Raw genomic sequence first — 12,192 nt, forward strand, 5'->3', positions numbered from 1 at the left:
CTAGAGGGGAGAGTCGCGGTGTACTCTGGGGTTTGTAGTGACCGACCCAGGCTCGACAGTCACCGCCTCAATACTTACCGGACCCAGCCACCACCAAGAGACTGAGAGACTGACGGGGCACCAGGACCTGAGAATGGAGCACTACCCACAGCCGCAGTGCCAGCAGCGCGGCCACCGCAGCTCCCGCCGCCGCTAGGATAAGGACGCTAGCCATGCAAAGAAACGACGCATGCGTATTATCCCCCCGCGTCGCCGCTCAGAAGCAGTCAAAGTTCAAGAAGTACGGGCTCTGCGGAGACGCAAACGGGGCGTGTCGAGCCTCTTGGTGGGCGGGGCTTGTCTGCGCTAGGAGAAGTTCAGGGCGGGAGGCGGAAGTGCTGGCTCTGGGGACTTTGGTGGCTTCCCTACCGGATTCCATGCGGCTGCCTCCCAAGCATAAACTGAAATTCGGCAAGTTAAACGCAGGAGAAGTGTGATTTCCACCCGTGACGAGGTCAGGCCACCTGTGCACCCCAAAGGCTCCGGAGCTCCCAAGTTAGGAGGTGTTCCCGCGCCACTAACTTTGTGAATTCCACCTGAGGCCAATAGCATACATCGCCTTTTTTCTTCCTTCCTTCCTTCCTTTCTTTTTTCCTTTTCTTTCTCTTTCCCTTTTCTTTTCTTTCCTTCCTTTTTCAATGCCAAGGGAAAAGTTTCTGTTGCAACATGAAGACAGTACTGTGCTTGCCAGTAAAAGTTACCTTAATACAAAAAAGTAAATTTAGGGCCCTCATCAGAATCTCTTTCCCGACACTCGTGTTTTTAACTTTTCTAGGCATTTTCACAGATCTGTGCGATCAGAGTGGCCGAGGGTGATCACCTCCAATTATGCCATGATCCTGAGAGGAGTGGAAGCTCAGTGACTCAAGGTAGCAGGATAGAGAAGGCAGCGTCCTACGATTAATATTCAGTTAATTTTACTACAAAGCCAACACCTCCCCTAATCCCAGTTTTGCTTATATTCTGTTGCCTGTATAATCCACATTGCAGCAATATAAAAATACTGAGATTACAGAAGTCCCCTCACCCCAAGTGTAATTTGCCATCAGTCCCGTACAGACTGTAGGTTAGACAGCGCAAGTATATAGATGAATAAACAGGTCCTGAAAGATGAAACAACTTGCTCACTTGAAATAGTGGCAGATCTAGATTTAGAAACCAGAAATCCTAACTCTGGCATAGTATTACATTGTGTATTCCTTTTCTAAGTTCAGACTTACTTGATTATCACACTTGCCTAGAGCCTAGAATGTGTCTTTTAAAATGCAGTCTCTCAGGAGAGGCCTGGGATCAGGTTATTTAACCAATGTGTCAGTTTCTATCAGTCAAGTTTGGGAAGCATTTAGGGACGTAGCGTCATTTTCTGGTTAATGGATCTCATAGCGCTTCCCATATTCAGTCTCCCATTCAAATCGTCTTAACCCTACATCCTCACAATAAGGCCAAAAGGTGAATATTATTTCCCTCTTTAAGGACAAAGACACAGATTCTATAAAAGTAATATAGTTTGCCTAAGATTTCTTAGCTAGGAAGTGGTGGAGGAAGTTTATAGTTGTGGGCATAGAATTCAGTGCCTCAGATTTTGATGAAATCAGAATCCCCTGGGCTTATAAATACATAGTTCAAAGTCCAGGGATAGGGCCTCTGGCACAGTATAAAAAACAACTTAAGTATATTACAAAGGATGTAGTTTTCTTTCATCTGCCCACTCTGCCATTCCCAGCAATGGCTTCAACCTAAAACTCTCCCCTCATACTTCAAAGAAGATGTTAGCATCTCAGAAATTACATCCAGATGAGGAAATTTCTGGAGCCAAAAAGGGACATTATCTTGTCATTGGGTCTTTCTTTTTAAGGGTGAGGAAACTTTTTCCCCGAACCCCTCACAGACTTTCTTTCACACTCTCTGGCTATATTTATATCACTTACTTATTCATAAAAGGAATGAGACCTCAAAGCTGGCTGGGGTAGGGTGGAGCATGGCATACAGCTCCCTGTTGTATCTGGTTATTTGGTGGAGGGTGGGTACTGACCACAAAGGTCTCTTGGAGAAGGAAGTTGGAGGAGGGTAGAGGAGAGATGATTGTTGCTTAGGCAAATAATAGTGGTTGGATTGCTGTGAAAATATTGTGTCCCAGATGGCTTTGTAACCTGACACAGGCAATGCAGATGGCAAGCATATTAATAATTACTAGACTGCAGGTCTCGGAAGACACTCTTACATTCTCCTTTACCCCATCGCCTCACTTCAATAATTACTTGTATCTGTAGGAAATACCCGCTCGATCGCATTGGCATGCAGCTGAATGAATGGGGCTGATCAAGCATTTAGGGCTGACAGTAAATGCAGTGAATCAAAGAGGGAGGAGGAGCAGACATTGTTTAGAATTATTGGTAGAGTTATTTTGAATTAAGGCCAGGGTCAAACCGTTCAGTGTTTCTGACAAGGAAGTTGAGTGCAGAGAGGAGCTAGGTGGCAGACTGGGACAGGAACAAAGTTGGGAACTCCTAACAAAATGTCTACTGGTTTGTGACAGGCACAAAATGTGTAGGTAAGAGGTCAAGAAGCTGTACTGGATTAATCAGGAAAGGCAAGGCTGAGTGACAAGAAGCAGCAACTAAAATTTCTCTTGGGGATTAAATTGCACTGACAACACAGATTACAAATGCATGGAAGTAAATTATAGTGCTGTGAGAGCATGAAAAATGTATTAATAATTGACAAAATGAGTAATGATATTGAGCCATAGCCAATTGTAAGTAATCTGTCTGGGAAGTGATTTTTATTATCTTCTTAAATCTATTTTCTAAGCTTTTATGGCAGATATCTATTATTCATGAATATTAAAAAAGTTAAAATTATTTTGCACTATTCAGTAGGATTGTGCTTGTTCATTTATTCAACATATTTAATGAGCACCTGCTATGTGCTAGATTTAGGTACAGGAGATCTCGTATGAATAGGACAATAGCCCAGACAAGAAACTTAGACTAGAAAGATGATAGTGGAGAGAGAAGAGGGTTTGGAAAGAAGATTTGAGATACATTTTATGGATAGAGTTGTTCAGACTCATTGATGGATTAGATATTGGGGATCAAGATGGCTCCTGGAGTTTTGGCTTCAAAACTGGTTGGATGGTGTCATTTGCTAAGAATAGATGGACAGGAAGAGAAACAAGCTTTTGTGGGTAGACACAGGGGAGGAGAGGATGAAAATGAAGTGTTCTGTTTTGGATGTTAGTTTGACTAGCCTGTTAGACATCTAAGTGATTATGTCAAATAGGTAGTTTCATGTACAAATCTGAAGCTTGGGTCAGAGCTAGAGTTATAAATTTAGAAGTCAGCATATACATGGTACTGAAAGCCACGAGACTGGGTGAGATCACCTAGGGAGGAGTCTAGGTCAATCCCGTGCAATAGAACTTTCTACAACAATATGAAGGTTTTATGGCCATGTTGCTCACTATCTACATGTGTCTATTGAGCACTTGAAATGTGGGTAGTGCGATTGAGGAACTAAATCTTAATTTTACTTCATTTAAATTATTTTAAATTTAAATAGACACATGTGGCTAGTGGCTACTCTATTGGACAGCTCAGGATTGAGAAGAATATGGGGTCATTAACATTTAGCGGTCTAGTAAGGGAGATTTAGCCAGCAAGGAAGATAGAGAAGGGCAAGCCAGGGAGATAGAAGGAAAATCAGGAAAGAGTGGTGGCCACAAAAACCAAAAGAGGAAAATGATTCAAGAATGGGAGCGTGGTCAGCTATGTCACATGCTGTTCATAGTTGGGATCAGATGACTTGAAAACAAATTCATCACTGAGGAGTTAAGTGAGAGCAGCATTTCCATGGAATGGTGGTTGTGGAAGGCAGTTGGAAATGGGCAGAATGGGAGATGAAGAAAAGCAGTGTCTATAGACAATTATTTCAAGTTTTTCTTTGAAGGGGAATGGAGAAATTAGATGAGAAATGAAGGAGAATTTGGAATTGAGGAAACTTATTTTTTAAGATGGGAGTTACTGGACATATTAATTTGAATTTTAAAATGATCCAGTGGAGGAAAATTGATACAGGAGAGAAAGGGAATGAGAGAGTAGGAACAAAGTTCTTCAAAAGATGAGGGTTGGAATGTACAACACAAGTGGAGGGGTTGGGCTTTGATAGGAGGAGGGACCCTTATCCCATGGTAACAGGATATAAGGCAGGGATATAATGCAGGTGCTGGGAGGTTTACAGAATTGGTGGTGAATAGATGAGGGGAGGGTGTGGGGATATGGGGTACAGAGTGTGAGAGGCTTGAGGAGAAAGAAGTTAGGAAATAATCATCTTGAAAAGTAATTGGCATATTCACCAGGATCGGCGTAGGATTTCTGGGCAGTTTGGAATGCCCATTTGAAGCATGTGATAACAAATTTAGAGAGAAACCATTCAGCATAATTTTATGTCTTTTTCCCCACTGGAAAAGGCAGATAGTTGGCTTTAACCAAAGTTAGATTTTTGACAGGTGAATACATTAGCGAGGTAAGATTCTTAAGGGAGCAAGGTCCATGGAACTTTCTCTGGGCATAGTGGGAAGTGAAGACAGGAGGGTAAAGGTAGGAGAGTGGAAATAGTGGCAGAGTGTGAAGTCAGGGGATTGGAAGCCTAAAGAAGGTTGAAAAATTGCAATGAAAGAACTAGAGCCAGTGAACTGTAGAGATAAGAGGTGGTGGTCAGAGGGTGGGATGCTTGAAGTCAATATTGTGTTATTACTGATAGTAGTTTTTAGGGTGTCACTCTAAGAATGGATCAAAAAGATGCAGGGGCCACCACATGAATGCCAAAGTCACTAAGGGGTGGAGAGGAAGATGAGCTCAAGTTTTCAAAAAGTAAAAGTTTGGAAGATGATAGCAACCAAAAAGAACTTTGGGTATAAGCAGGATATCTTCCATTTGTCCCTCAAGATTCACTCTTCCCCACCCCACCCAGCCATGGGAGCTGAAACCTATGGATTCAATCAGCAGTTTCCTTGCTGTCTGGTTCTGGTTGGGTTTGGCCAATGAGGAGCCTCAGCAGATCTGATGTAGGGAGGCTGTGTCCCTGAATGGGGGGGAGGGGGAGGACTCTGCTCTTCAACATGGCTTCTATACCTCTCTGTCCTGGGCCCCAGAGCTCCCTTTCCTCATTCCTTCAGGCCAAGGGGTGGTGAAAGTTCCACTGTTACTAGCCCTCAGTGACTGCACTATCCCTCGTGCCTTCCTTCCCTCATTCACACCTCTGTAAATCATCCCTTTATTAAATCATCCTCAACTTAATATAAGTGTGCCATCTATATCCTGTTAGGGTGGTACAACTGCATGACAGGAACTTCAAAGGAGCTAAAGTTTTTAAAAGAAGGAGAAATGGTTTGGAAGCAGTGATGTGGATCAAGAGTTTCCCCACTTTCTGTGGGTGTGTGAGAAACAAATGGCCTCCATTTGAGAGACATATTGAGGAGCAAGTCTTCAGCTTCTACAGGGAAGTGGAGAAGTCATTCAAAAAGAAGTTGAAGATATAAGGGAGGTTTGCAGGTGACAGATTAGGAGGTCCAAACTATGCCGTGAAGGGTTTGAAGGGTGGTGAGGAATGGGAGTTGGGTCAGATTGGGGGAATTTAAAAGTAACCATGGAGATAAGAATCAGGATGATAATAGCTAATCTGGGAGGCTTCTGGGGCTTAGAGTAAATAGGGATGAGGGCAGGCTCTCAATTCATTTCAGTTCAGTTCTATGAGTACCTAATATGTGCAGCTCACTGGGCTAGGTACTGGGATACAGTGGTAAGGCAGTAACAGTTAATACCCAAGCAGTGACTCAATAATGAGCCTGACTATGTGAACTGCATACCTCTTAACAGGGCCTCCTAGAGAAAAGCCACCCAACCCATGCTTTCATGGGCTGCTTTGGAGTATGGGCCACTAGGGACCCTGGCATGTAGGCCCCTCCTCAGCAGAGGTCAACAATCTTTAGTCCTAATGAAGGTGGTAAAGTACAGATAAAGACTGAAGCTCTTCTGCAAGAGCCAAGAACACCACTTTGGTCAGCATTATGTGTGCCCGTGACAAGGTAAAGCTGGAAGGGAGTTCTTAGTCTGGGCCATAGACAGAACTGTGGCCACCAGGACTGATGGTTGTATGCCTTACCATTAAAGATCTTCTGGAAGGTGTGGTAGGATAGGTGACAGAAATTGTCCCAGTACAATCCAAATCCATAGACAAGACTTTTTTTCCTTGTCAAATATACTAATGTATGTTTAAGTTGCAACCTTTTCCTGGATGAAGCCACTTGCTAGGATTCCTCGAATGCTAACCCTTGAAGGCTAAGGCCATTGTTAATATTTAATTGGCATTTACTGTGTGCTTACTGTATGCCAGGCACTGAGAACGTGAATTAACTAATTCTCACAATAACTCTAATGAGGTAGGCATTATAATGATCCCATTTTACAAATGAAGATACTAAGGTACAGAGAGGTCATTTGCTCTGGGTCAGAAAGCCAGGAATTGGCAGTCAGGATTCCAAAAAGCTCATACTCTTCCTTTCCACAGTATCATTAAAAGAATTTATCATATATTTATATCAGCTGTTATGCTATATATTATTTTTTTTAAAGATTTTGTTTATTTATTTGACACAGAGAGAGAGAGAATGAGAGAGAGCACGTGCACAAGCAGGGAGAGTTGCAGAGGGAGAAGCAGGCTCCTGGCTGAGCAGGGAGCCTGATGTGGGACTTGATCCCAGGACCTTGGGATCATGACCTGAGCCGAAGGCAGATGCTAAATGACTGAGCCACCCAGGCACCCCTGTTATGCTATGTATTAAGGAAAGAAAGATAAAAATCTACTTTACTATGACTGACTTTTCCTTTATAAAATTAGAGCTAAATAGGAGGCAAAGGATTTTTTAAAAAGTGACCTTTTCAGGGGCACTTGCCTGGCTCAGTCGGTAGAGCACATGACTCTTGATCTAGGGTGTTGTGAGTTCAAGCTCCATGTTGGGTGTAAAGCCTACCAAAAAAAAAAAAAAGTGGGTTTTTCATATTCCAGTTAAGAATTGCTTTTCTGTTTTCTAGCTTCTTCTCCAAGTGCATTCCAAAAGGATACTAGATTAAATAGGCATGTCTGTTTGTCTGTCTGTCTGTCTCTCTGTATATAATAACTCTTGATTCATGCCTTGTTTAAGATAAATTTGCAGTGAAATTAACTAGACATATTAATTTTATTCTCTTACTTTATGCTCATTTATCGCAGGTATATCTTTCCAGATATGTTTATAAATTCAGCTCCAGCCCTCTACACACACAAAATGCCTTATCAGTTCCAAATTTAGCAAGACAGTAATATCTTATTTAAAAATACATTCCCAGACTATCACGGTAAGTATCACGCCACGTCATACTGTTCACTAATGACAACCACAACAATAATGGCTCCTTTAATTTTCAGTTACCATATTTTCAGTTTTAGACCTATAAATAAAGTCAGAAACAATTCTATTTCTGCACTAAACACTGCTTGTCTTTGAAGTCTTGCAAATTTATTTTCTTCTCATCCCAACCCTCTCTCCCTGCAGAGCCTCTGCCTGGCACACCTATCAGGTCTGTCTTTTCCTCACTGTACACCTGCACTTTCTACCCTGTCTTTCCCAAATCCTTTTTTGCTGCCACAGAACTCTTTGTCCTTGGTAGAAACACACAGATTATACCTTCTCTCTTCTCTGACTATACATTGTTCCTGTGAAATTCACATGTGTGATAAAACATGCAGACTACCATTCAGTAGGCATTCATAAACTTTCTCAACCACCTCTCACAGCCTCCTATGAACTTAAGTACTATTATTATCCCCATTTTGTAGGTGAGGAAGTTGAGGCTTTACCACGCTAACTCATCAGTACTGCTGCTTTGATTGGACTTCCTGTGGATGTACTGTGGCCATCTAGTGGCCTCAGGAATATGGTGATGTTACCTAGGGAAGGTACTTACTGCAGAAAACATCATACCTTAAGAAGAGGATAAGAATGAAATATACAGATGTGCTACTTAAAGGTTAGTGTTATTTTCTCCTGCAAGTGTTGTGTAAATAGTATATGACTACATTTCACCACAGCAGGTAAATAACTCTTGCTGTGCCCTTTAACCTGGTTTCTTTTTTTTTTTTTTTAAAGATTTTATTTATTTATTTGACAGAGAGAGACACAGCGAGAGAGGGGACACAAGCAGGGGGAGTGGGAGAGGGAGAAGCAGGCTTCCCACCAAGCAGGAAGGCCGATGCGGGGCTCGATCCCAGGACCCTGGGATCATGACCTGAGCTGAAGGCAGATGCTCAACAACTGAGCCACCCAGGCGCCCTAACCTGGTTTCTTATCAGCTTCTGCAAGCTTTATTTAATAGCCTGTTCATCTTTCATCAACATTAGGTGCCCTCTTTATTGTGAATCCCTTCTCAGTTTGTTACAAACAGGCTTGTTAATTTACCAACAACAGTTTTTGATAGAAATCTCAAATGACTTAGCTGTTTCCCAAACTTAAGCTTCCCTTCTCCACACCAGTACTCCAGTGGGATCTTTGCTGGTTATATTTGTTTTGGAGTAAGTTAAAAGACAACTTAAATGAACCTGAGAAAGTCTTATCACTTTGTAATACTTGATGAATATTTCCCTAGGAAACTGTGGAATGCCTGCATCTTAACTTAGAAATTTAAAAGAATCTCTAAATTTTCCTTTCTGAATAGGTGCTATACACTAAACAAAACCTCTTATGGTCAGTGTCCTCCATCAATTATGTCCCCTCTTTCCTGAGTCTCTAACCACTGACTCTTGCCGTGTCTTTATCCTTAGCCTATAATGCTCAAGTCTCCCCCATTAAAAAATAAAAGCAAAATCAATAAAACCCTCCATCAGTCTGGCTCAGCATAACTCCTTTAAACTACCAGCCCAACCACATGAAAACGGCACTCCAGTCTTCAACCACACCTTTATGCTTTTGCCAGAGTGTTTTTCCATTCCCAATCTATTTTTATGCAACTGGGCTGTTTCATGAAGCCTTCTGGTGAGCATGGAGCAAAGTTCTATTTCAAGTGTTGAGAGGTGGTCATCTGAGCAGGTAGCCAGGCAGCCGATTCTTGGTGGACTCCTAACATATGGAGGTTCCTCTCAGCATACAGAGGAAGCGTGGCCCTCTCAACACTACAGAATAGGTATTGACTGACACAGGCGTTGCCCTAGAATGACACTGTCTTATGCATAAAGGATACCTCTATAATACCAACCCAAAGAGTGTCTGAGTGTTTAAGAGCTTGGTTGAATTTGTGCTGACCTGACTTGCTCCTACAAAAGGAAACAACAGAGCCTTCCTCTGATAAAACTTGCAAATAAATGGGATACATTAGGTTTGCTCTATCTTAGCCAATCTTCCCTGTCAACCACCGCCATATAGCTCTGCAATAACTTTCTGAAAAGACCTAACAAACCACCCAAGAAGGGAACTTTCAGATGCCTTTTCCCCATTTTGTTACATTTCTTCTTAGTCTCTCAGTGTAGTGGCCTCTCTCATCCTTCAGAAATATTCAACCACTTCCCACCAAAGGATGTTTTATCCCTTAGTTTCTTTTCCCATATCTCAGTGCCAGACTTCATCTGAAAGAGCATTCTTTTTTTTTTATTTCCCTCAGTCATTTGGGACTCCGGAGGATAATGGGCTTAAGTCTCATGACTAAGGGTGAAGGTAAATCTCCCAATAGTTGTTTCTTCCCACCACGGTGATCTCTATGCTATCTAAAATATAAGCACACATTACAACACAATTATTTTCCTCAGAGACAATCCAATCCAATCCTTTCTCCATGAAATATTCCTTTTCTTAAAAGAATTTTGGCCTTATAGTATCAGAACAGAGATTGCTACTTTCTCTGCCACTTTAAAGAAACAGCACCAACTTTAATTAGAATTTGTCAACTCCGGGTCTCTTTTTATGGGGGTTTGGGATAGCAGGGAGTCATATTTTCAGTTTAATCTGCCAAACAAAAGTGCCCAAAGTTTGTTTTACTATTGCTGATTCATATCCCTTTTGTCCATTCATATTTACTGATGTATTGCCCCCCCTCCATTGATATTCTAAAGGGGGGGGGTTGCCCAAACTCCAGCTGTGCCGAGGTGTTTTGGGTCCTTCATTTCCACACCCAGCTTGGATCCTTAATTCTCCAGTGAGCAAGCTATCTATCTTGCGTAGAAGTGACAGTTTCTGACTATGAGACTGGAGGTAGGTGGAGGCGCTGTCTCTGGAGGCCCCAAGACCCCATGACTATAGAATGCAACCACCATATCCAAGAGTAGTTCTGAACTTTGGGAGAACTTGACCAGCCTAACATGCAGAGCGCTCTGCTATTCCAGCTGTTCATGTTACACATTATATGTATGCTGGGCAGCTCAAACTGTGGGCCACCCTAGTCTCCCTGGGGGCTGGTTCTCATCTAAGTCCACTTGCAAGTGCAGCTTGTCATGACTAGTTACCACCTTATCTTTTTTTTCCTAAAAATTCAGTGTTCTTAAAAGAGACTAGTCCGTGTTTGCTGTCTCATTTTCCTTTGTTCATTTTCTTTTTTTTTTTAAGATTTTTTTTTTTTTTTAATTTGAGAGAGAGAGAAAGAGAGAGAGCACATGAGAGGGGGGAGGGTGAGAGGGAGAAGCAGACTCTCCGCTGAGCAGGGAGCCCGATGCGGGACTTGATCCAGGGACTCCAGGATCATGACCTGAGCCGAAGGCAGTCGCCTGACCAACTGAGCCACCCAGGCGCCCTCCTTTGTTCATTTTCACTCCTTAATTTGCTGTATTCTAGCTTCTGCCATAGTTATGCACCAGTAACCTCTAGATTTTCAAGTCCAAAGAGCATTTCCTTTTCTGGCCTCTCTCGTCTTCTCTCAGGCAATTGAAATTTTTTTTCTCCCATTGATGTTCATTACTCCATTTTCTTCTGATTCTCCTCACATCACTATTTTTCTATCTTAAAGGTTTTCTCTTTCTACCTCCTTTAAGATAAAAAAAAAAAAAGCTTTAAAAATATATTTAGAAAATGCTAGAAATAATAAAATGGAAACTTAGGTAGCCGCCAGCTAGATTTTCCCTTTCATGTATTCTTTTTTCATACTGCCATTCTTGTTCCCTCTAAAAAACAAAATCCTTATTTACCCCATTTTGGTCTTTGTATCTCTGAGGGTTCTTAACCTTGGGAATCTTTTCTTCTTACTTCTCGTGGCAGATGAATGCCTGCCAGCATAACATCCATTCTCCTCCCTCTGGTGCATGTTTGCTCAGCCGGAGACTCCTTGTCCTCCTTTACAGCTAGCTATGATTTTGTGGGGACATTCTTGCCGATGGACTATAACTAGAGTACAACTTTGGCCTTAACGTTTGTAAAAGAAGACAGCTTGCCTTGCACCACTTGCCGTCTCCTTCATGGACGTGTCTATGACCATCTGTAGCCATGGAGATGAGGAAGACATCCCGGGGCGGGGGGACAACAAGATAGAAGGAATCTGGGTCCTGAATGACCTCATAGAACAGAGTGTCCTGTCAGTCTAGGCCCAACAATTATGTGAGACAGAAAGACACTTTTGTCTTCTTTATTTTCATTTTTCACTTCTTTACTTTCATTTCCACTGCTTTCTGGGGTCTCTATTACAGCAAGTTAGCCTTTACTCTAATACAAAAATTGATACCTGGAGATGGGGGACTTCTAACAAAGTCTTAAAACATATAGCATTACCTAGGTGGTCAGACCCTTGGCAGCGAGGAAACAGCTCTTGCAGGCTGGAAAACTGGTGATTCTTGTAATGCCATTGCAAGATGTTCTGTAAAAATCTCACTACTCAATTTGGAAGACTGACCATGTTTCTTGTATCACTGAATTTTAGAGGAAGCATTTGGAAAGAACCAGAATAAGAATGTAATTGTTGCTTCTTGGCTAGTTTAGGAAGGTTTTTCAAGAAAGAAATGAGCTCACGTAAGAAATGATGGGTTTGCAAGGAAAGATGGAAGAAAATACAGTGCATAGAAAATTGGGGCCTCACAGTGTTGGAAAATCCAATTGTTTCTATGGTCCAAACAGGAGAAAACTGTTTTTCAGACACTTAACGCCCA

General features: G+C 42.1%; 2 protein-coding genes across 7 annotated transcripts in view; one reads left to right on the forward strand and one right to left on the reverse strand.

Annotated features, from left to right (window-relative positions):
* The window catches only part of ALG14 (ALG14 UDP-N-acetylglucosaminyltransferase subunit), an 88,364-nt gene extending 88,058 nt beyond the window's left edge, over positions 1-306 (reverse strand). For 3 of the 6 annotated variants that reach the window (XM_031019616.2, XM_031019617.2, XM_031019615.2), the window contains exon 1: positions 79-303. In XM_031019616.2, the coding sequence (XP_030875476.1) occupies positions 79-214 (136 nt within the window). In that variant the 5' untranslated portion in view covers positions 215-303. Of the gene's footprint in view, positions 1-78 lie in introns of all 6 variants that reach the window. The other 3 variants (XM_081818835.1, XM_006748581.3, XM_081818836.1) reach the window with 3 other exon arrangements.
* A 23-nt stretch (positions 307-329) lies between these two features.
* Positions 330-12,192, forward strand: part of TLCD4 (TLC domain containing 4) — a 114,470-nt gene continuing 102,607 nt past the window's right edge. The window contains exons 1-2 of the mRNA XM_081818831.1: positions 330-493; positions 7,915-8,105. The gene's annotated coding sequence lies outside the window, so the exon portion shown is untranslated. The remainder of the gene's footprint in view (positions 494-7,914; positions 8,106-12,192) is intronic.

This window comes from Leptonychotes weddellii, chromosome 4 (genome assembly GCF_054177405.1).
Source record: "Leptonychotes weddellii isolate Sample4059 chromosome 4, ASM5417740v2, whole genome shotgun sequence".
Lineage (NCBI taxonomy): Eukaryota > Metazoa > Chordata > Mammalia > Carnivora > Phocidae > Leptonychotes > Leptonychotes weddellii.